At 39.3% G+C, this 25,421-nt stretch overlaps 1 protein-coding gene across 1 annotated transcript in view; it reads left to right on the forward strand.

The window, feature by feature from the left end:
- Window positions 1-24,637, forward strand: part of LOC134527348 (acyl-coenzyme A thioesterase 13-like) — an 88,517-nt gene extending 63,880 nt beyond the window's left edge. Inside the window, exon 3 of the mRNA XM_063359950.1 lies at window positions 23,751-24,637. Coding sequence (XP_063216020.1) covers window positions 23,751-23,904 — 154 coding nt within the window. The 3' untranslated portion in view covers window positions 23,905-24,637. The remainder of the gene's footprint in view (window positions 1-23,750) is intronic.
- Window positions 24,638-25,421: the final 784 nt, after the last annotated feature.

A 25,421-nucleotide genomic window follows, 5' to 3' on the forward strand; every position in this document is an offset into this window, starting at 1 on the left:
ATAAAAACAGAACTGTTATATACGCCATTTTACCCAATTATGTAAATTATTGTTTTATTTACTCATTTGATGTATAATAACCCAAAAAAGGATAATAATCTAGGCGTTCACAACACTGATCATTATAAAAAATAACAATTATAACATACAAAGAAGATCGCCTGCAGTAGCGGTAGCAAAGCGAACGAACTATCTGTGACCTGTCTTCTTTGAATTCGAGATGGGAGCGGACGAACTAAAAGAGCGACCTAGTTCGCCAAGGAGCTGCGAACTAAAAGGAGCGCTCCCGGTCGCGAACTATTATGCGCAAGTCTAGAACTGACGAAGCGATGGGGAAATATAGATAAGGGGGGGGGGATGAGACCAAATAAAGAACAAACGTAAGAGAGGGAAGAAAGCAAGAAAGAAAGACGTGGCATATTGGGTGACAGTGGTTTGTTTGTGGAGGGGGGGGGGGGGGTGGTTTATCTTTCGCGCATGCGCAGTAAGGACCAAACAGAGTAGGAGACGAGAAACACACAAAGAACGAAAGAACGATTGTTTTTGGTAACAGCGAACTAGTCACCTAGGGATCTTTCGCGCATGCGCAGTAAGGACCAAACAGAGTAGGAGAAGAGAAACACGCAAAGAACGAAAGAACGATTGTTTTTGGTAACAGCGAACTAGTCACCTAGTTCGCTCGTCAGAACAGTTCCAAATGAACTGGTAGTTCGCGAACTACCCATCCCTAGTATGTATATTTGTTTCTACTTTGCGCTCATGTTGTTGCGTCACGGTATCACGGATACTTTTCTCGAGTTTTTTTAAAAAGTTTAGTTGTGCGGGACGTTGTTTTGAATTTTTTAAACTAACATGTAATTGGCGCAGACTATCAAAATGTGAACGAGTTCGGTCACCACGTACAATGACAAATATACGGAAGAGTTTGAATGGGTGGAGAAAGATCCAAAGTGCAGGACACACGCTATTTGCAATTTGTGTAATGTTAAAATCAATATCGGTAGCATGGATGGGAAGAACAGCATTAGCCAGCCACGCAAGAGAGGCAAAACACGTGCGTTTGGTGTCAAGTAATTTTTGTGACGTGAGATTATAAATTTTTTGTTGGTGGTAGGTTTTGTTTTAAGCAAGTTCATTGATTTAATTTTTAAGCCTATAGTTAAGTTGTCTATTGTTTAACGCCAATAAAACATCATATTGTGTGTGCTTTGTGTAACAAAAATGCAAATTGTAGGCAAATATTGATAAAAACCACCCTTGAAAAAACCTGGAAAAAACCAGGAATTTTATTATCCCAGAAGAGTGGCCACCCTGCTTTAACAGTCAAGAAACCATCAACAAATAATGAAATACACATAGCAACTTTAACCATACCACGCAGCAGCTTGGTTCGTTCAGAGTTCTGTTTTAATTTTTAAATATTAACTGGACTGAACAAATTATACTAGGCCTGTAAGCAGAAACTCCAACACATGAAACTATTAACATATTTAGGAAACTTACAGCAGGGGAAAAGCCTTTATAACAAAATTTACAAACTTATTGATTAAATCAATGGAAAATGCTCTACAAGCAAAATGTTAAATTTCCCACAAAGGCATAACTCTTAAGGACATAATGAATACATGAAAGAACACATTGAATAATTATATTTAAAAATAAATGTTGACCACCAAGAGTTAGTCTTATGCACAAATTAAAACATGTCTGGGGGAGAGTGATAAATTAACAGCGCTTCCTTCTTACACCGCCGAATAGTGCGGTCAGAATGTTGGACTTGTACTTGCCTTGCTCCTGGTTTCCTACTCGCTGCTCCAGCTACCAGCCGGCGGGACTGCGCTCATAGTCACTTGTTTCCTTCCTCGTTTGCCCTTACAGCGTCCGCGAAGACCCCCTGCAGTTGTCTCGGTGTCACCGAGTGTTGTCGGCCGTCCTCGACCACTGGACCTCAGGCTTAGTTACAGTGCCCTGACAGTACGAGAAGTTCAGCTCGCTCCTCACGCCTGTGATTCACAGGCTCCCCACGATTGTCTACATAGCTAGGTCCATGACCACATGAGTCAACAGATGTCAACGATCAGCAGCAAAGTCAAAAGCCGGGCATCTTGACATTATTCCAAGTCCCTTCCAGTATGTTTTGCACTGCTCTCAGCCTAAGTCCTTGTTACCACAATGCGCCCTATGTCTTCTTCCTGCACATGACACCAAGTCTCAGGTTTAACTTACCACCTGGCTACTCACGATGCCGACTTTCAGCATAAGTCCGAAGGCTCTCTCCACTTCACGACAGGCTGAGTCCCTTAAGTGTGTATATGGAAACGATGTTTTCTCACAAAGTCCAAAATTTTGTTTGTCAGTCTCTTCTGGGGCGGCAGCGACAACGGTTAGCAATTTGACAGTGTAGACGTCAGCAGTAGAGCTGGTGCAGTGTTGGTCGCTCGTTCGGGCAGGGGGACGCCTTCCTCGGAGGGTCCCGTCATTCTCCAGCCTGTGTGCTGGGGCAGCCCTACTTAAACCCGAAAATCACAAGGGGAGGTGGGGGGAAATGCCAACCAAGATGGCGGCCTTAGACTAAGACTAAGAGGTGTAATTTTTATATTGTTACATATTAAAATGACCACCAAAACAATTGTTTACTTGTAAGTACAGTTTATTTACTAGTTACAAAGTTCATTAAATTCAATGAATTTTAGTTTGAGTTCTTTGTGCCTTCATAATTTACAACTTGGTGGGCTGAAGGACAGAGCAAAAACATGTAAATTAAAAATACTAAGTATATACAGTATTACATAGAAAGAAAAATTTATTTTACTATCTTAAAATATTTTAATGGAATAGTTGAATAGTTACAAATTTTTTTAATTAAGTTATAATACAGTATGAATTAATTTAACTATGGCCAATACTACATGGTCTCAACACAAAACAACACAAACACATAAACTTATTTAAATATTTGTCACCAACACTAGACATTTAGTGAAGCATAATGTGGTTCCTGGATGCAGTTTTATTACATATGTAGTATTATAAAAACAATAATATTGGTTGAATCAGTATGCAAATTATGTTTTAGAATTATCAAAGAGAGCACAAAATTTCAGTAACCCACATTTAAGTTAACAGAGTATGCATATTACTGTTACATTACAAAGTCTCCACTTCATTCTACTGTTAATTATCCATGTTACTGAAATAACATCTTTTCCTCTTTCCACAGGTTTGATCAAGTTTGTCATATACTTGATCATATACTTGATGATATCAAATATAGTCCCAGCAAATCTTTTGAAAGAATTCATCTGATCACCAAACATGATCTGCGAACTATTACTAGAAAAAACCAACTGGAAAAAAAGAAGTAACACCCCGATAATGCGGTCATTATAGATCTATGGATAAAATCTATGGAACAGTTGGGCAAAGAAAACCCGGTAATATTTTACAAACCACAAGGTTTTGAAGACCACCAAGAGGGGTTGACAAAAGATGATTTTGTCCTACTGATTATGACCACATTCCAAAAAGAAATGGTGACAGAGTTTGGAAAAAAAGAATCTTCATAGATAGTACCCATTCAACAACTGGTATTGATTTTTATTTAACCACTCTGTTAACAGTTGATGAATTTGGAGCTGGATTTCGAACAGCATTTTGTATATCAAACAGAAAAGACATTTGGAAGCTGTTTTTTTAAAACTAAATGAAAAATTGCAAACATGCATCACTTCTGAAGTTTTCATGTCTGATGATGACCCAAGCTTTTACAATGCTTGGGTAGAAGTAATGGCTCCAGCAGAGCAAAGACTTCTTTTTATTTGGCATGTTAACAGAAACTGGCAGGCAAACCTAAAATTAAACATCAACGAAAAAATTGTTCATATATATCAAATGCTTCAAACTCATTTCGAAGAACCCTGCGTAGAACGTTTTCAGAATGCTCTAAATATTTTCATCCAGCAGCTGAATAATGTTGACACCAGAGAGTTTGCAGCAGTACGCTGGAAGAGCTGCAGAATGGGCCTACTGCTTCCGTGTCGGATCAGGCATAAATACAAACATGTATCTGGAATCCCTGCACAAAGTCATAAAATATATCTACCTGCAAGGTAGGAAGAACAAGCAACTTGTTAAATGCATATCAGCGTTAATGAAATTGTGCACAGATAACATTTTGATCGTTTCTTCAAGTTGGAAAAAAATAAACCATGTCGGATTGCAGCCATCCAGAAAGTTCACACCAGGAGCACATCATATACAGCATCAATGATTTCTGTCATTGAATTAGGAAAGTATTGGGAGGTAAAATCATGTCAATCAAATGATTTGTACTTAATCACTAAACAGGATGAGCTGGCATGTGAAGGCAAGTGCAAGTTTGAATGCAAGGAATGTAATATTTGTGTGCACATGTTCACTTGCAATGATAACATGATTAAGTTAAATATTAACAAACATATTCATGCCTGTGCACAATTTAACTACACAAAATCAGGAGAGACAAGGCACAACTATCAAATAAACACTTCTGCAGTTATTCATGCAGTTCATGCCAGCACTTCTGTAGCGAAGTCTTCAAATGACAGCTGCAATAAAATAAAATGTACATGTGAATTATTGATAGCATTATCACGACACAGCTGGACCATACATTGACAAATGGTTAGGAAACTGTCTTAGCATAATCAAAGAAAAACTATCCACAGAAAACCTAAGACCACAATGTCAAGAACCAAGCAACAAGAGGGTGCAGAAACAAAACAGGCTGTACTCTACTAAGAAGAGAAAAATTAAATCAAATCAATGAATGAAGAAACCAAGTACAATAGTGCGAGAAAACTTGATGTCTGGTTTAGGTACTATAGAAACGGAAAACAACCACATAGGCTTGGATCATACATATAATTAACTAATTTTGTGGCAAGACTTCAGTGCTGAACATTTTAGGGTACTGTATAGTATTTAGTCAAGTATATCACAAATGTGGAAAGTATTTTACGTGTTACATCGCAAGGTCTCATTTCATATAACCTCTGAAGTGATGATAGATGCATATCAGCACCACATTCAAAAGTTCAACACTTCTTTTTACTGTTATTTTTTTTTTTTACAGTTTACATTTAAAGAAGACTGTTTTAAAAATTACAAAAAAAAATTACCTTTATAATATATTTACCTATTCATAATAAATGAAAAACCTAAAATGTACATGATACTCCACGTATTACATAGGAAAAATCATACAATGAAAATAATTTAATGATTTGGTATAATTTTTGTGTTTCACTGGCATAATTATTTTTTATTTGCTATAGGGAAAATTTTTCTTGTATTTGTGTATTATATCTATTTTAGAAAAAGAATTTTTTTTCTTCTATTAAATAGGTTGCCATATTAGTATTAGGCCAAACATTTTTATTGCAGCAGTAAAAGAGTGACATATTTTTTAACTGTATCTATGTCTCGTATTAGTTTGTTCAGTTGTAATATCATAGTTGTGTACTCTTTATTGTCACTTTATGGAATTAATTTTATATCCAAAGCCACAGTTTCATTCTTTGTAAACAAAGCAGCTCTGTTTGGTATAATATCATAGCTTATAAAATTGACATACTTACTATTACGTATGGTGCATTTTTCTGGGTGTGTAAGGAATTTAAAACATATGATCTTTGGTGGTAGTGGTGGGTATTCAGGACTGTGGTAGCTGGTTCTTCAATTTGACAGTGAAAATGTTTTTGAAATTTGTGTGTAAATTCTAGGAAATCAGCGGTTTCTTGAAATTTTAAAATGAAAACTCGGTTGAGTACAGCGTTAATTACCTGATAAATTACCATCATGACTGTTTGTGTAAATATGTTATGTTGCTTGTTTTTTAACTATGAAAGTATTTATGAGTAATTTATGATTAAAACTTTTTATTGTGTGGACTGAACTGTAATTAAAAGACTTTTATATCTTCACGTAAATATTTATCTGCAGAATCAAATGTGTCAAATTGTAATATGAATTTAAATAATGATTCTTTAATGTGATAATCCAACATTTTATTAAACCTAATATTATTATACTTTAAATATTGTATTAATTGGTTGCTTTTGTTACTCTCCGTTACACAAAAAAACTTTGTTACATTTAACAAACTGTTACAGCTATTAAAATTGCATTAGCACGGATATGAACTTGTACAACCTGATATATCGGGTAAAATATTCACAATGAAAAGTTCGTATGATTATATTTGCAGCTCTGTAGTACTGTGCAGTTCCACCTTGGGCAGCAATAAACTCTGCTATGTGACGAAGCATTTAGAGGAAGAGTCATTGGGTATTTGTATGGGGTATTTCCAACTATGCTACTTCAATGTGTGCCCACCAGTAAACTGTAACGACTGTCACTGTCCAACCATTGATCATACATGTTGAGTGCCACGTGTGGCATTGTGGTGCAGTGCTCTATGTGTGGCCTGAAGATGTGGGACAAGAACCGGTCCCACCAACTCCGCAATGTAACAGTTTCTGTTTAGCATACAGTAATGCAGACTAAGTGTGGGTGGTACTAGAATTAGTTCAAGTGCTGGGCCGGCATGACGTTGCATCATGCAAGTCTTGGTCAGCCGTGCGACCATCATGGTGCTTCAAGAAAGCAGGATTCATCAATGATGATGATGATGGCATGCCCTTTGTCCTTGCAGGCCCAAAAAAATTCCACGGGCCACTGTAGTGTCGTGTCAGGTTCTGTGGTGAGCAATAACTGGCAGCCAGTATTATGGACACAAGAACCTGCAGACAGTAGCAAACACAAATAGAGACAGGGTAGTTGATGTTACTGTTTTTAATTGCCTTGTACTATCCAAAATGAAAGAATTTTCAATTTTTTTTATTGTTCTCCTGTTTACTAAATTTTGGGTAGTTAAAAGTATCAGCTCATTTGAAAAAAAATACATATATATTTCCCTTGAATCATCAATTAATATTTACTTATTTTTGCAGAAAGCATTGTGATTTTACAAGTAGTGTTTCCTTTGAATTTTTTACATATTTGTACCATTTCCACCATACTGAAGTCCAAATCAAGATGTAAAGCTTAGTAATACAGTGTATGATAAATATGATTTTTAACATCACAGCATCTTATGGATGTGAAGCTTATTTACAATGTTTACGTAAGTAATGGTGTGATTGTGGGAACTTGTGTAATATTGCTATATTATTTGAATTGTTAACAAAATAAAGGCATCACATATTTATTTTTTCGAGGAATGTTAATCCAGCCATGAGACATGATAGTGAAAATTCAAACTTAAAACAAAATGAGCGATTGTGTAAAATTTCTGTTTCTGTTTTATGGTCTGTCCGAGACGCCGAGGTTTGTGAAGTTCCTTCGCTGAGTCACAACAGAGGAGAAGCAAAGTTCCCACAGTCCACAGAGTGTGTTTTACAGGAAGGAATGTGTCTTGTGGTTCAGTCGCGGACGTACAGTAGACGAGGGTGAGAATAGAGCCCACATCCAACTGAGTTATAGATGACGCAAATGGCGATGACAAGTGTTACCTCTCCCAGACATCGCGGTTAGAGGTCTTGTGTAATCGCCGACGAACACCAGAAGCAGAGCCCACAGCCCAGAGGAAGCAAATGGCGGTGGGAAGCGTATATTGTGTGGTTTTTCCTATGAGATATCTCCATTTTGGCTAGGTTTTCCTGTCCAAGCATTCATAACTTAAGTGAAATCCACAGAAAATTATGTTTTAAATTCAACTGGGATATAGAAAACTTGGAAGTTGTGAAGGGCTCTAAAATCAAGGAAAACTGTTAGGATTTCATGTATTAAGAACAAGAAAATATTGGCTGTATTTTACAAATATTGATACTTCTTTGTTATATTAATTAATATTTCCCCGTTATTTAGGAATTTTAGTTAACAATTCGCTTGGACTTTACTGCCCACCTTGATAAAGTCGTTAAAAAAATCAGTGGAAATTTTAAAATGCCACTTAGAATTATTAGCAAGATCAAAAATATTATTTTCAGAATTACAATTTTTTTTTTCCAGATGAGCGGCTACTTTGCTGAAAATTTCAAAATTTTCTTATTTTCTTGTGAATGCTGTATTTCACTGTGGTTGTTGCTGAAAACCTAGTTGCATTTAAAGAAAAAATACATATTTTGTAATCAACTTGTTATATCACAAGTTTTTATTATGTGCAGGATCTTTTGAAGAACCAATTTAAAACAGCAAGCATCATTACAAATGGATCAGGTTCATGCCATCAGGATCAAGGGATATATTATTTGGATACATGATACGGAACTTTTACCGTAGGAAATGTATACAGTTTATACTCTCACCTGACGTACTTCGCTCCTCCGTTTTGAAATTATATTTGTCACATTTTACATTTTAAAAACTTGTACGCCTAGAAGGGTTTTAACCACTAGCTTTACTAGTACCTAACCTCTTTTCATTTAGCAAAATTATTCTTATTAATGTTTAAAGGTAAACATATAAGTAGGGGCTGGAATTTTTCGCGATCGCGAATTTTGCGAAAATTCGCGCGAATTTCGCATGAAAACGCGAAAAGTAAGTACATTCGCGAAAACCACAACATTTCTATATTACACTGCGAATATATCCCCGAAAAGTACCATTACAGTAGAATCCCGCCGATGCGAGCCCTCTCTGATGCGTCCATTCCGTTTATACGACCGTTTTTTGAGAAAACATGAAAAATTTAAGCAGAGAAAGTCGAAAATTTGAGTAAAATCGGCTGAAAAACAAGTCTGTTAGCTTACACTTTGTTGGGCTCTATGCGTTCACGTTTATCTTGGTGAGAGCTGTACTGTAAGCAGCCAGGCATACAAAAGACGTCTAAAAATAGATACCACCCCTCTAGACTGACTGGCCACGCGGCAGTGTCTAGACGAGCTCGGCGCCTCCACTATCGCACGAAAAGCCGTCTCAGCTGTCATGTTATCTTACCCGCCCGGCGGCTTGACGTCATACGTGACGTGACACGACGCTTACCTCTCCCATCCCCTGCTAATTCTTCAAGGCTCATCTCCCTCCCAGAGCCAGAAACCATGTAAAAACAACCCCTTCCCCCCCCCCCCCCCGCTTTTTTTTTTTTTAACAACTAACATTTCAACACATTCCCACCCTTATTTCAACCTTCTGCGTGAGAAACTGTCAGCGTGTTTTTTTTTCTCTTTTTTTTTACGCTGCGAAGGGACGTGGAAAAGATAATTGCTTGAGCTGTCAAAATAAACATCGCTGACGGCAAGGGCGGGAGCGCATCCTGTCGGTCTGTCGCTGTGATTATCTAATCCAAAAACATGTCACAGCATTTCAGGATAGCATTGTTCTTATTTCTTTCGTTTATAGCCGAATTTTTTCTACTTGATCCACACAAGGTTAAAGTATCCTTTAACCCAAGTCTTGTGTTTCAGCATAATTACCTTATTTTTACATAAGCCGTGTTCGTGTATGGTTTTGATGCTCAAAATTGATCTGGGGTATAGTTCACACTAAGTTTCTTCTCATTTGTGCGCTGGGGTTTGTTCAAGTGGCAAACCCGTGTTCCTCCACTCCATTAAATACGAGCATATCAGTATCAGAAACATGGGTTTTATTGTACTGACAATAGCACAGTGATGTGCAAATTTTGCAACTGTAAAGTTTCATGGGATAGAAAAGATTTCATTGACAAACACCTAAAGTCGGCTAAGCATGTGGCATTGGCAGCCAAAATAAAAAATAAAATAAAAATTGTAGTTGCAAACATCTATAGCAACGTGTCTGTTTTGTGTAACTGTTTTGGATTTAATTGGCTGTTATTATGCATATTAGCCTATTCCTAGTATACATGGATTGTTTATTAAATATGTAAACTATTATATTCAATAACTGCACAATTTAGTCAACATTTAAAATACCGGTAAAATTTCCATTGCATAACGAAAATACCGACTTTAAACCACCGCTTTTCTAATTTGAAAGTACAGCTTTTTGCATATTGAAAACACCGAAATTTTCCAGGCCCTACATATAAGGTAAACACACTTTTATTTGTTACTAATTAATTTTAAAACAGGAAAGCAAAATAAAACTAATAGTTGGATTACTCAACTTAAAATATTATCAAGGTAAGGCGACAGTTATTAAGTACAAAATAGAATTGTATTTACAATCTTGTTTCAAATTATTACTGTAAAGCACATTATGTAACCCACAAATACCCTTCATGTTTATAAAATGTTATAAACACTTTAAATTTCAATCGCTCTTACAAAATAAACAAAAGACGGAACGGAACAATCACAGATACAAAACCAGCCAATCACAAATTGGGCCAGTCCTGACTGATGGTACCTCGTAAATGATAACAGTATTTCATAAATGGTTTGAAAGTGCATATATTAGTGAAAAAAAAGACATTACAATGATTATCTACGGCAGCAAAAACCCCTCAAATGAGAAAAATTTATGAGGAAATGGGAAATCATGTTGTCGGAAGAAAATCTGCGGGCACGTAAATGGAGGAAAAAGTAAGTAAGATTGTGGCCAAACTTTTAACGGTGCTTCACTGCAGTTACCAAAGCATCGTCGGTCGGCACAGTATTCATATTTTTCCTCTCTTTAAGGTAAACATTATCGTTCACAGTTAATCTATAAATAAAATATTTTCTACCTAATATCTGTAGAGATGTTTATTTACAATTTACTTCAAGAAGTTTATTGGAAGAATTGATACTTTAAATAGTATTCTTGCTGCAAGAATATAATGTAAAAAAAAATAACTGGTAGGTGTCTACAACAGTACCGATAATGCTATGTTATTTTTATAGGAATGCTTTAAAGCATGTTATAATTTGTAATGATTATGCAAGTCTGGAGTAAAAAAATTAACAGAGTGTTGAAATATGGTTCTAAGGCAGTGGCAAAGGGTGAATTTCAAAGTGGGGGAACCAAGTATGTTCACTGTCACCCCCTATTAAGGTGGGGGGTTCGGGGGTCCTCCCCCGGAAAAATTTGATTATAAGGTGCAAATTGGTGCTATTTAAGTGGTTTAACGTATCTCTTTTGTAGGAAATTTTATGCTCCTTAATTTTGTATCAAAATGTGGTGGTGGTGATATTTTTTTTTTTTTTTTTTTTTTTTTTTTGCTAAAACCCATAGTTTGGAAAATACTTAAGCAAAAGCGATGAATTGTACCTTTAAACAGCCCTCCCACCTCCCGTTCACCACCGACCATTGGGTCTATTAGTATGTTTATCATTTATTTTTCTTCTGTTGCCTCGACTAATAAGGCGGCTTCTGCAGCAAAACAATTTTAAGTGTCGATGAAAGCTAGGCATAAGAGTTTCTCTACAAAATGTTAAGTCAACATTTCCTATATTATAAGAAAATTAAAAAGCTGGTATGACTAAAACTTGAGCAATCGTCGTTACACGAAGCAAGATTTTTTAATCAGTGAAACAGTGAAAGATACTCCCGGAAACACATCACCAGCATATATCAAAATTCACGAAATTATGATTTTGGTAGTCAATGTTAAAGTCACACAGAATTTAATAATCTTAACTCTCACTTTCAAGCATGAGCATGTATGGTAGTTTTGTTAGGCTATTTCGCTTAAGCAATGAATACATACAAGTCAGTCTTAAAAAATCTCAATATATATATATATACTGCCAAAATGTTAACAAATATGTGCATACATAACAATTTTGAAACTAAAATATTGAAGAAAGCTCTGTAATTTAGGAAATTTCCTACTCACCATCCTGTCAGCTTGTAGACATTATTGGTGGAGTGGAGAGACTTTGGCGGCGCTTAACATTCGTGGTCTTGAGAACTGATGCAGGTGAATGAGGTGGGGTGGAGCAGCACTGGAATGCAAGAGCGGGGAATACAGGAGATCTTGAGTAAACTTGCTGACCAGCAACTCTGTCCGGTAATATCCACATCCGGGGAATTGCTGAGGTGGGCTGTTACTTAGTTATTTTTAAATCAAGTCAAGTGGTTGTGTGTTGCGAACAAAATTGTAAATTACATCTCTGTAGAAAGTTTTAGTTGTTTCAGGGAAAGCAATAATTTCTGTTCGATTGAAATGAGTCCAAGATTTGACAGTCTTTCTTGTTTCTGATGTAGGTCTTAATTCGTTTCAGCTTGGCAGTTGTTGGTTTGAATGGTGTAATTTGCCACAATAATCTTGAAGTTAGTATCATAACTTCATCTCAATTCTTTTGACATGTTTAATTATGAACTCCATAGCCTTTACAGTATCCATTTTATAAAAAAACTTTCACGTTCCTGTGATGCAAAATAAGCCCACATCATATTAACAAAGCACAAGCGAACAAACACATGACAATCACTTCTAATATTGACCCAAGCGCTGGCTAGTGGAGCTTTTACTTGTTTTGCCCACATTGCTGGTGCTGCAGTGAACTTGACACATTCGTCTTGCCGCGCCGTTTCAAAACATTCTTTCAGCGGCAAAAGATTAAGTCTGAGATCATACTGCGACCCTCACTTTCTTTTTTAGCAGTTTCTGTAAAAATCATTGCAGTTTATTAAGGTAAATAGTAAATACTGTAATTTAGATGCTCAGTGCACCTATCCCTCACTTAGCATGACTAATTCGTTCCTAAAAATTCTCGCGTTATTCGAAATCGCGTATTCTGAAGCATTAGTTTCCATAAATAGCAAGGCTAATTTATTTTATGTGTTCCAAAATTGTGTAGGAAAATATACTTTACGTAACATAAATGCATTGAATAACACTCGACTATAAATATGTCACACCATTAATCTTTATATGCCTCCCATCGCACTTTGTATGACACATACGACACAGCCTAATGGAAGATACATGGTTATGTACTTTATCGTCAGTCGACTGGCTGATTTGCCCGCCTGGGCGTACCTTTCCAAACCATCCTTTACTGATACCGATATTACTGTCCGGATAATTACATTTTAACTTTTCAAAAATTAAAGTGCTTACCGTGTTTTATCGCATAATCGTTGCACATTTTATATTAAAATCAAGTTGGAAAAGTAGGGGTGTTATTTTTATGCGAAAAGAAAATTTTGTTAGGTAAAGTTATTCATAAAAATAATACACATTCATGGAAAGTACATTTATTTAAAAAATAGAGTATACACAAGCACACCAAATAATTTAAATTAATAAGTCATGCAACAAAAACCTTTCTTCAACTTTAAATAGAAATACAAAAACCTGTGACTCGAATGTGAGCCTGAACACACAAGTATTGTTGTACTACACGCGTGCTGTAATACTTCTAGATTTTTTCAAATACTTGCAATATGGTCTCACTTGGAAGCCATGATTCCACTATGATTCCAACTAAAGGTGATTACGCACGTACAGTTACCGGCAGCTGAATGGGCAGAAGTTGCTTTTGTTTGAGTGAATTCCCTGCCACTGGCTAGACTGAGTTCACGGCTCTGTCTGTGGCCAGGCAACAACGGTACGGCACGGTGGCTTACGTGCAGCTATAAAAACATTTGGTCCTTTACACTCAATAGTCACAATTTAAATTGCCATAGCCAATGTTTGTACAACAGCCAATAACATAGTCAGACCTGCGCATCTTGTTTGGCTAACTGTATCCCACGACACATCTGTTGTTTACAGAAGTTGAAACGGATTTCGTGGCGTCATGCCTGACTTTTTTTTTGCCTGCGGAGATTTCGCGCTAACTGAAATTTACAGACGTGCTATTCAAGACTGGGGCAGTAAAATTTAAATTGTGCTAATTGAATTTGTGCAATTTGAAGATGTGCTACATAAGGGATTAGTGTATTCCATCTTAAATACTTTATTATTTACATTAAAAATGTTATTTAACACCAACTTCAACGATGTAAGCCAGCCCTGGGAAGCACTTGAGACCATAAGTTGTGAAGAGGTTTTCAACTTATTATAAAGGCAATATTTACGCTTTATAGAAAGTAAATATTTAATTTCTTGTAATATTTAGTTTCTTTATATTTCATTTCTTATGTTTATTTGGTCTCTGTGATCAAACCAGACTGTAAATTTCTTTCGTTATTGTTTGTCTATGTATTACTCTATGTTTATTTTATTTTTAAGTATTGTCAAAGTTAGTATAGCAGTAGTATTTTGAATAAACAATTAATTTAAAAATGAACACATCAGAAATGGTCAGTAATGTTATTATCTTTTGTTTTAAAACAAACAAAAGAAAATCGTTTATTAGTGAAGGAAAAAAAAATATTATTTTAGAACGAATGAAGACTTGATCATGACAGCAGCTAAAACGCAACACATTTTGAAATTGATACATAATTTAATACATTGAAACATACCACGATGTACGTTTACTAAAGCGAGTATCCCAGACCCCTCCCATATAGTCGTGATATTTTCCAACCTGCAGGGGAGGAGCATACGGCTATCAATCAGCATAAATAGAATATATCTTGGTGTAAGGGTAACTTTGCAATAAGGGATGACCACTAGTCTACTCATATACAAGAGAGATTTCAAGTATCTTTTTAATAGATCCCAACTCATCAAAAGGGAGGTATATAAACTTAAGATATACATAAGTATTCCATGAATACAAAAGTTTACAACACGTTAAGCTAAACAGTACAATATTGAGTAGAGCGTGACTGTAGTCGTCAAACCGTGTCTCTTACAATATGTGTTCGCTACACGGGCGAAAAGTCTTATATGTCAAACAGTACTACCTTAAGGTTAACATTGAATACTTAATTCTACTCCTAATTTCGTACACGCGCGTGTGGGGCGTATAATTTAGTTCGGTTATACAACAGTGGTTACAGACTTTAAACTTACGTACGTAAATATTACTAGTGTCACAGAAACATGTCTTTAATTACTTCTAACAACGTATATATTGGAACAGTGTTTCTGGACATAAGGAGGGGTTGGGCGCATCGCGCACATTTTCATAGTGAGCCTAAGCGGACAATATAAGGAAGCGAGGTGCGTTCTACGTTAAGTATATGAGAGACGCAACAGAAGGAAACCCGATAGTGCAAAATGTACATATCCTCCTAAAACGGGAGCGGGCCGGATTCCCGGCCATGGGCGGCGCCGAGGACAAGAACTAGTATAAATGAAAAAAGAAAAATTTAGAATTTTGAACGTGGCGGCCAAACGTAAGCGAAGGGGAATTCAAGCCACTACACACCAACACTCACCCACCCATGACCGGTGACCGGAGCAACACCCGCGACAAACTATTCGCACTAGAACTATGTACTATCTAAGAACGAGGCGAGCGCGCCCAGCCCCTTTATACTATAAGGAAATTAGTCCGGCGTAAGAACACACACATGCATAGTTACAAGCGACAAGCAAAATCCTTCCGCGCACCACAAGTGCCTAGAGAGGGGACACGTTGACGTCAACACTGGAGGGAGAAAAGGAGGGGTAATACTCCGCTCAAGGGACGGCGCACTCACAGGTGAAAGAAAACAAAAAAAAACATCACATAATTAATAAGATGTGACGGAAGCAGTGCGCCTCAGCACACTGCAACCACCCTCGCTTAAGGGAGAACACACCCCTGACGAAACAAGTGCTGGAAGGTGTAGACTTCGGCAATCGCAGACATGCAGGCGGCCAAACGGAAGGGGGGTACGATGATCTTGAAGAAGACTTCCCGTGTTCGCATCTTGTTTAAGGGCGCATGCGGCAAACTAGCGCACTGTGCTCCTTCCTTCGAGACGATTGCGTTCCGAACAATGCCGTGGCTCCCAGTGTTAGCGCAGTCAACGATTTAGAGCATGTAGTTGTTGAGTCGGGTATCAGAGTTATCAATATACTCGCCACGCCTCACACCGTTGACGAGAGATTCAATGTGAGGAGCACGTGCGGTGCGTCGATGGGGGAGTAGCAACTGACTCACCCCAAAGGCGCGTCTTCAAGCGTCCGAAGTTCCAGCATCCGGGACCACCAGTAGTAAGCGGCGGCGATGGCGGGCACGGTACTGCGAAGACTGTGGCAAGGGGAAAGGGGGGGGGGGGGAAAGCGGCGAAGCGTGGATCTCAGGCGGTGACGTACGAGGGGGGGGGCGGGCCCGGCCCTCCCGTAGCACGTCGGCTAAGGTGATCGGCGATGACAAGTCGAAGCGCAGACTGGGGGGGTGTGGGGGGGGGGGGGAAACGAAGCGAAGCACACGCGAATGAGTCGGAGTATCGGAAGGGGGGAAAGAGAACTTCATTGTTCTGGCGCATAAGCGGAACACTAATACACAATCTTTAAGAGAAATCAACAATATTTTACTGCCATATTCATAAATATAAATAATAAACTCTAAAAAGATACAGAAGATACACCAAAGTTGTTTCACAACTCTAACGCACATAAGCCACCAACAAGTATACATTAAAAAAGGATTATAACCCCACACGCCAACCACAAAACCACGCGTACGTAATAGATTACAAAATTACAAGATTACCAAAAGAAATTTTTGGTACACGCGCGTGTACTATCCTATAAACGATTTATTGTTAAGCATGATACGCTTTTAAATGGCTAACGTGGCTTTTCCTCAGACGCCCTCGTGTGCCGGGTTTTGCCAGGAGCACCGTGTTGGCCCCCAGAAACCTAGAGATCCTATACGGGCCGACGAAGGGGGGAATAAACTTAGAGCCCAGCTTCCCAATCTTTGAGGGGAGCGCAAAATTGCGTACCAAAACAAGGTCGCCTACTTGAAAATCGCTCGGATGTCTGCCAGTATTGTACGCATCGGAAACCCGTTCCCTGGCCCTTTGCAAATTAATTGCCACGGAATCTACGATAGCTTCGAGCGCTGAAGGGTCCCAAGCCTCATCTACGGGAGGGAGTCCCCAGATATTAAGGAGAGGGTGAGCGAAACTGCGGCCCAAAAACGGAACAGAGGGGGGGAACCCAGTGGCAGAATGAACAGCACTATTGAGGCCTATCGAAATAAATTCGATGTCTCGGTCCCATAGAACATGGTCTTCTCTGTAATAAGCTGTGAACACGCTTTTTAGGACTTTATTCACCCTTTCGGACATATTCCCCTGGGGGAAGTAAGCGCTGGAGTGAACAGGCTTCATGGCCCACTCCATGCACATGGCTTGCCATTCCGCTGAGCGGAAATAAGAAGCGTTGTCCGACACAATGATAGCGGGGGCTCCCAGTATCTGCCAGACTCGCGTCCGAAGAGCGCGAGTTATCGTAGCCGCTTTGAAATTCCGTAGAGGTAGTAGGATAATGAATTTTGAAAAAATATCAACTAGAACTAATAGGCAATTGTTCCCCAGCGTAGACCGGGTTAACGGCCCGAATATATCGACGTGCACGGTGTCCCAGGGGGCCACGGGAGGGTCAGCGGCATACATCCCTATTTTCCCACAAGAGGGGGGTTTGGAAACCTGACAATCATGGCACGCGCGCACGTATTGACGTACGTCGCCGCGTATATTGGGCCAGGCAAAATGAGCGGAAATTTTTTGAAACGTTTTCGAGATGCCGAAGTGACTGCCCAGGAAAGAACCGTGAAAGTATTTAAGGATCAGGGGGCGTAGTGAAACAGGTACTAACATTTTACGCGCTCGTCCCGACTTCCCTGTGTAAAAGACGACACCGTTTTCAAAAACATAGGGTACGTTGGCGCCGGCACTAATTTGGCGACGAATGTCACTACAAAAAGGATCCGTAGACTGTTGCTCTTTAACATTAACGTAGGATTCCGGAAAGATTCTACTTGTATTCACGTGAGCCTCGACAAGTGGGCTAGTGAGCTTATCGTCTTCCGAAAGGTGGGTATCAACAGAAAATTCTTCCGGATTGAACATCCGTGATAACGAGTCAGCGACTACGTTATCAGTTCCTTTTACGTGTCGGATAACGAAATCGAATCGGGATAGGCGGAGGATCCACCGGCCCAACTTACCCAGTTGGTTGGGGTGGTTAAACAACCAACTAAGGGCCTGGTTGTCCATATACAGGTCTAATTCGGACCCTTCGAGGTAGGAGTGAAACTTCTCTACGCCGAAGAGGCACCCAAGGGCCTCCTTCTCGTATGTACCGAGCCGTTTCTCCCCATCTGACAAAGTTCGGCTGGCGTAGGCAATGGGTCTGAAGGAACCGGCGATTTCGTGACTAAGCACCGCGCCCAAAGCTAGAGAAGAAGCGTCCACATGTAGAGAAAATCTTTTATCAAAATCGGGTAGAATGAGGACTGGGGGACTCGCTATGACTGCCTTTAATTTATTGAAAGCAGTATCACAATCCTCTGACCATGTGAAGGGGACGTGTTTCTTCCGAAGCGAATTCAGGGGCGCGCACAGTCGCGCAAAATTGGGTATAAAGCGCGAATAGTACCCCAATAATCCCAAAAAACGCTGCAGGCCCTTCAAATTCCGGGGGCGCGGGAAGTTTACTACCGGGGATACCTTGTCCGGATCCATCAACAACGTACCCTCGGCAACCACATACCCCAAGAACTTGACGGACTTTTGCGCCAGCGAAATTTTTTCGGGATTGACGGTGAGGCCTGCACCGCGCAATCGCAAAAAAACCTCGCGCAAATGATGCATATGTTCACCAAAGGAATTGCTATAGATGATGATGTCATCGATATAGTTGAAGGCAAAAACCATTTTAACGTCTCGCAGAATGTGGTCGAGAACCCGGCTAAGAGCCTGACTACCAAACTTTACTCCCATGGGTATTCTTTTATATTCGTACTGGCCCCAAGGGGTGGAAAAGGCCGTGTAGGGTCTGCAAGAAGGGTCTAAGAGGCACTGGTGGAAGCTATTGTTGAGGTCGATAACGGAAAAAATTTTGCTCTTTCCCAATTGTTGTAGGGCCATTTCTACGGTGGGCAAACCAAAATTATCGTTAATTATTTTCCTATTTAAGGGAATAAAATTATGAACAATGCGGTAGTCTACGCCGTTTTTCTTAACCTTTAAAAAGGTAGGCGTGCTGTAGTTGGAAGTTGAAGGAGCTATGACGTCAGCTTTCAAAAGTTTGTCAAGAATTTCTCTCATTTTAGTCATCAATATGGGGTTAGGCTTAAAAAATTTAGACTTAACGGGTTCCAGGTCTTTCAAATAGAACTTGTACGGCTGCAAGTCACATTTTCCAATTCTTTTCGTAAGGACATCCGGGAACTCCATACGGAGATCCTGCAAAATCTTATCCTCCGCGGTATCAGGCGTAACTTGATCGCTTTGAAGCACATAATTACGCGAAAGGGTTTTCGAGCACAAGGGCACGTCGAAAAGGGGTTCGAAACCAAAATTGATTTTACGGTTGGCAACATCCACCCTGGCTCGCGTTCTCCCTAAAAAATCCAATCCCAAAATCATTGGAAGGGAAACGTTAGGCACAATCAAAAAAGAATGCCGCCATGAAAACCTATCTATTTTAAGATGCAGATTTAGAAGAGACGTAGCATGAAGCAATTTGTTATCAGCCAAGCAAATACTTGTGCGAGCGTGTTCGCTAATAGAAAAATGCCTCGAATGGACGCGTTGTCGGAGTTGTTCAACGAACTTATCACTGACTAAAGAGTGAGTAGCCCCCGAGTCTACGAGCGCCAAAATAGAAAATCCAAAAAGGAACACATTAACAAAGAGCAGGGAATTTTGCACCGAGAAGTTACCGTCAGCACTGGGGCCGCAACGCATCCCTACACGCGCGGTCCTCCGGCGTTTCCCGGACATTGGTCACGAAAGTGGCCGGGGCTGCGGCAGCGGAAACAAAGACGATGGCTAACGTCACGAACGGGTTCAGTGCAATCAGACATGAGGTGTCCGTATCTCGTGCAATTACTGCACCGATAACGGCCGCTGCGGGGCGCCGGCCCATTAGATTCCATAGGTGGAGCAGAAGCAGCCATGCGCTGCGTGACGGGTGCACTTACACTCGCTGCATGAGTTGCGCGAGTTACACTGGGGCTTCGCGGATTCAGGTCTCTCGCGCGAAATACTTGTCCTGCGGATGCATGGTCCCCAGACGGAACCACGGCACGCCCACTCAACCCGGGCGCACTGGGAAACTCTTTCGCATAACATTCATGCGCTACAAGTCTGTTTTGAATTTCTACGCTCCAAGCGCGCAGCTCCAACATGGTGGTGGGGACTGAGAGCATCGAACCATGTTGCAGAGTAGACGGAGATACATTCCCCAAAATGATTTCCACTAAACTTTCCTCCGGGAGTCCGAGATCTAGCGCTTCTGCGAAAAGACTAACAGAGTTTATGAAGTCTTAAAGTGACTGGTGGGGCCGCTGAAAACGGTAAACGAATTTGCGTTTACACGTTTCCAGTACTCTGGGCGGGCAAACCAATTTTAAAACATTTGCCTTAAAGACGTCAAAGGAAGAGCCGGCGGTGATAGCTTCACTGAGAAGCGAAACGTACGCGTCGCTACACTTACTCAAATAGGCTTTGAGAAAATCGGCCTCGCTCACCAGCTTCAGGTTATACATCCTGCTAGCTTCCGCTAATTGCATTAGAACCGCGTCCGGGACATTTCCCTCTAAGCGCGGCAGGGTCTTAAGCGCAGACAGGAATATCTTTTGACTAAATACGGGCGCGGCTCTGGGTTCAGGTGCTACGCTGACAGGAGGGTGTAGCGCGGCGGCTGCGGTTTCCCGCACGTGAGCAATTACACGTACGCGCAACTCGCGTACGGTCTCGGATTCCCCAACTTCCAGCCCGTGATCACCCAAGTAATCCAACAAATCTTCTTTACGCAAAGTGTAAACCCACCCGACGGCGGGGGCGGCTGAGGAACTGGCCATTACACTACCTATCTAGTGGTCACCTGTTAAGCTAATGTTACGTTGCTGCTCACCAAGTCAGCAGAGTGGTGCAGGTTGAAACATACCACGATGTACGTTTACTAAAGCGAGTATCCCAGACCCCTCCCATATAGTCGTGATATTTTCCAACCTGCAGGGGAGGAGCATACGGCTATCAATCAGCATAAATAGAATATATCTTGGTGTAAGGGTAACTTTGCAATAAGGGATGACCACTAGTCTACTCATATACAAGAGAGATTTCAAGTATCTTTTTAATAGATCCCAACTCATCAAAAGGGAGGTATATAAACTTAAGATATACATAAGTATTCCATGAATACAAAAGTTTACAACACGTTAAGCTAAACAGTACAATATTGAGTAGAGCGTGACTGTAGTCGTCAAACCGTGTCTCTTACAATATGTGTTCGCTACACGGGCGAAAAGTCTTATATGTCAAACAGTACTACCTTAAGGTTAACATTGAATACTTAATTCTACTCCTAATTTCGTACACGCGCGTGTGGGGCGTATAATTTAGTTCGGTTATACAACAGTGGTTACAGACTTTAAACTTACGTACGTAAATATTACTAGTGTCACAGAAACATGTCTTTAATTACTTCTAACAACGTATATATTGGAACAGTGTTTCTGGACATAAGCAGGGGTTGGGCGCATCGCGCACATTTTCACAGTGAGCCTAAGCGGACAATATAAGGAAGCGAGGTGCGTTCTACGTTAAGTATACGAGAGACGCAACAGAAGGAAACCCGATAGTGCAAAATGTACATATCCTCCTAAAACGGGAGCGGGCCGGATTCCCGGCCATGGGCGGCGCCGAGGACAAGAACTAGTATAAATGAAAAAAGAAAAATTTAGAATTTTGAACGTGGCCGCCAAACGTAAGCGAAGGGGAAGTCAAGCCACTACACACCAACACTCACCCACTCATGACCGGTGACCGGAGCAACACCCGCGACAAACTATTCGCACTAGAACTATGTACTATCTAAGAACGAGGCGAGCGCGCCCAGCCCCTTTATACTCTAAGGAAATTAGTCCGGCGTAAGAACACACACATGCATAGTTACAAGCGACAAGCAAAATCCTTCCGCGCACCACAAGTGCCTAGAGAGGGGACACGTTGACGTCAACACTGGAGGGAGAAAAGGAGGGGTAATACTCCGCTCAAGGGACGGCGCACTCACAGGTGAAAGAAAACAAAAAAAAAACATCACATAATTAATAAGATGTGACGGAAGCAGTGCGCCTCAGCACACTGCAACATTTATTCGAAGATTGGAAAAAAACCACTACTGCAAATAGTAGTTGAGTTTGTAAGAGAATAACAATATTTAATCTATGGAAGATTATACTCAAATACCAAGATTTTAAATAATTATGTTTAAGAAGAAAAATAGTAGGAAATACGTATTCAAGAGATCGCCAAATTCACTTGATATTCTATGACTACTATGAAGATTGAATACCGTTTGTAATACGAAGAAAAAAGAATCCTGTCAAAATGAGAAGTCACAGTTCGAGCCCAGGAAGGATGAACGTCGCGCAGTCCAGTCCTGTCGCAGCCCATATCCGGAAGGACGGATTCCTGCCGCACGCTAGAGGACGGAGGAGCTGCACAACTACCGCAGTCCTTGACGTGTTGAACCAAGGAGTCTCCGAGAGCTTACACGTCTCGTGGTTATCCTACATCAAGGTTTGGTCCCTTACCCCATCAACCGAAGACTCGCCGTATAGAAGTCCCTGAACTAATTTCAGTTTAAGCGCAACGAATCTTGTTTTGACCGATCTAGACTCTTTAGTATTATAATGGATATCCTCTGTAAAGAAAACATTCTTAACTTGTTCATCTTTAGATTTAGAATCAAATCCCGGAATCGCGATCCCGATCATGATAGTATGACTCAGTACAGATGGAATTTGGTAGTACATATAATAATGCGTTATTTTCTTTTGCTGACAAGTACTGCTTGAACGTACCCAGTGGTCCACGCTCTACAGGACTGATTTTAGTTAAGAATTGATAACTTACTAATTGTACCTTTCATTTTAATGTGACTTTAATTTACACTTAAAATTTAAATTACACTTAAATATTTAACATTACACTTAAATATTTAACATTTGATAGTGAAAACAACTCACTCAAGTGTTAAAATAATTGTTGGATGCTTGAAGTTGATAGTCATATCAAATTCCATCTGTAGCTTAGAATAAGGTAGTTTAAGGTAATATTCATGTTACGTGTTGTTTTATATATGTCAAAGTGTATTGTCACCATCATAACACGCACTACACATGAATATAAACAGTACATTTGGATTTTGATTACACTTTATTCCAAGGTCTAAATTTACAATATTATTATTTAACGTACCTTTGAAACACCTTACCTTGACTTTTACATTCAAGTATTGTAACACAATTTTTGATACTGGGAGAGTTCGGCTAGAATTTAGGAAATTATTAAATAAATTAGATAATTTCATTTTAGACACTAGCTGGCTCCACATTATTTTGTCTTCATGAACCTGTAGCCAATCTGTCGGTCAAATTCTGACTAATATTTTTTATAATGTAGTTCCTGTGTTGTGTTGACACTGTGCACTGCAAAATATAATTCTTGTTGATTCCACTACTCGAATCAACTCTGCTACAAAAGAATTGCTAAGCCCAGCTTCAGACATAGGTTTGCAGTAGAGAAACCTGATACGTAGCATGATATATGACAACCATTTTTACTGGTTGATGTAATTTCTCAATTCGTTATGAAAATATTTTAAGAAATTACTATAAAAAAATTTGTAATGTAAATATTTTTATTATGCCATTCATACTTCTTGTTCTGTGATACAGTGTCCAGGTCTCAACTGTAATGCTAACAGAAGAATGTAAACTGGGTTTCAGTTACACAAAAGGGGCGAAAGTGGGAGAGGAGGTGATTATCGATGCCAAGACCCTCAGAGTTGGAAAGCGAATGGCGTTTCTTGAAGTTGAACTGAAGAAGAAATTGAGCGGAGAGCTGGTAGCCAAGGGTCTGCACACCAAGTTTGTAGGTTAGGCGCATTAGGCTCGTCATGTGATCTTATAGTGGTGCTAAACATTCAACTGTTCCTTATATCAGAGTATGGGTTGCATTCCTGGCATTCAATTGTTGCAGGCATAAGGACTTAATACGTATGTGTTTTAAGTGTGAAAATGAAACACAATTATTAATCATAATTAAATATGTGTGTATAAATGTGTTTGTGTATAGTGATAGTCATATATATATATATATGTGTGTGTAATGTAAATGTGAATTGGTTATGCCAAATTAAAAGTAAAATATCAAGTGGTTTGATCCACAATACATGAGTAACCATGTTCAGGTCACTTGCAAAATGTAATACCACAAACATTTTCTAAGAAAAAAGGATGAGACCTAATATCAGCCAGACAATAACAAAGCCTGCTGTGGATACAAACTCTTATCCTGATGATCCAGATAGTCTTAATGTACAAGAATTTTGGCGGAAGAAAATTAAAAAGCAAAATACCTGGTGTAGGTAAATGATATGACTATAACATTGTAGACTGTCAGTGCTAAATTTAACATATGTAGGATGCCAACATTTACAATAATATATATTCCAATTCTATTTTTGATCTTGGAAGTTCCAAACATTTTCCTACTACAATATTTTGCCCTTTATAAAGTGGACAATTTTATTTTTAATGTCTGTCTGTGTGTGACATTGTGCTAATGGTGATAATTTTGTACCTGCTGTAAATAAATTGCCTTTTTGGATGTAGTTTTGTGTATGTGTTTGGTTGGAAAAATGTATATAATGCATACATAATATAGTTCTTGGATTTTGCTCTTTCAGTTCCACATCAGAATATGACCACTAGCTAGAGCCAAGATTATATGGTTTTATGCGAAATCGCGAATTTTCACGCGAAATTCATCCCAAACCACGAAAAATGTGAAATGTTTTCTAACCACAAATAAACACCTCAATATTGATTTAAATCGTTACTACCGACTATTGGTTGATTGACAAAAATTCCGTATCTGTTTGTAGAAGAAATGGTCGTCATCCAACTGCAGTGTGGTGGTTATTTAATGCGTTAATTATTCATCTTAAAAAATTACAAGATATCACAAAAATTGACGATTTCACGAACAAAAAAAAGATCGTTATCGGAGTTAGGTTAGGGTTTTTAAACGCATCTAGCCACTAGAGATCACGCAATATTAACAACTGATGATCGTAAACTAAAATTAACAAGTTAACAAACACAACAACGTGAAAAATCTCAGCGCCTTGTTTGCTGTATCCTTTGAAAAATACACGTGAACAAAAACTGCATTCATTAAATAAATACGTATGAAAATAAAATAAAAGCGAACATTGATATTTAATGATCACTTGATATTTAATGAAATTTCACTGTAACGCAATTTTGTGTGCTTGTTGAATAAGCAGTTTACCGTGAAGCCTTCATTTTCATTTTCATTTCACACTTCACAGGCGAGAGAGCCAAAATCGTAACATAATCGAAGTTTTCCAATCGGTAATGAAAAAGCACCAT

Source organism: Bacillus rossius, chromosome 1, assembly GCF_032445375.1.
Source record: "Bacillus rossius redtenbacheri isolate Brsri chromosome 1, Brsri_v3, whole genome shotgun sequence".
Classification (NCBI taxonomy): Eukaryota; Metazoa; Arthropoda; class Insecta; order Phasmatodea; family Bacillidae; genus Bacillus; species Bacillus rossius.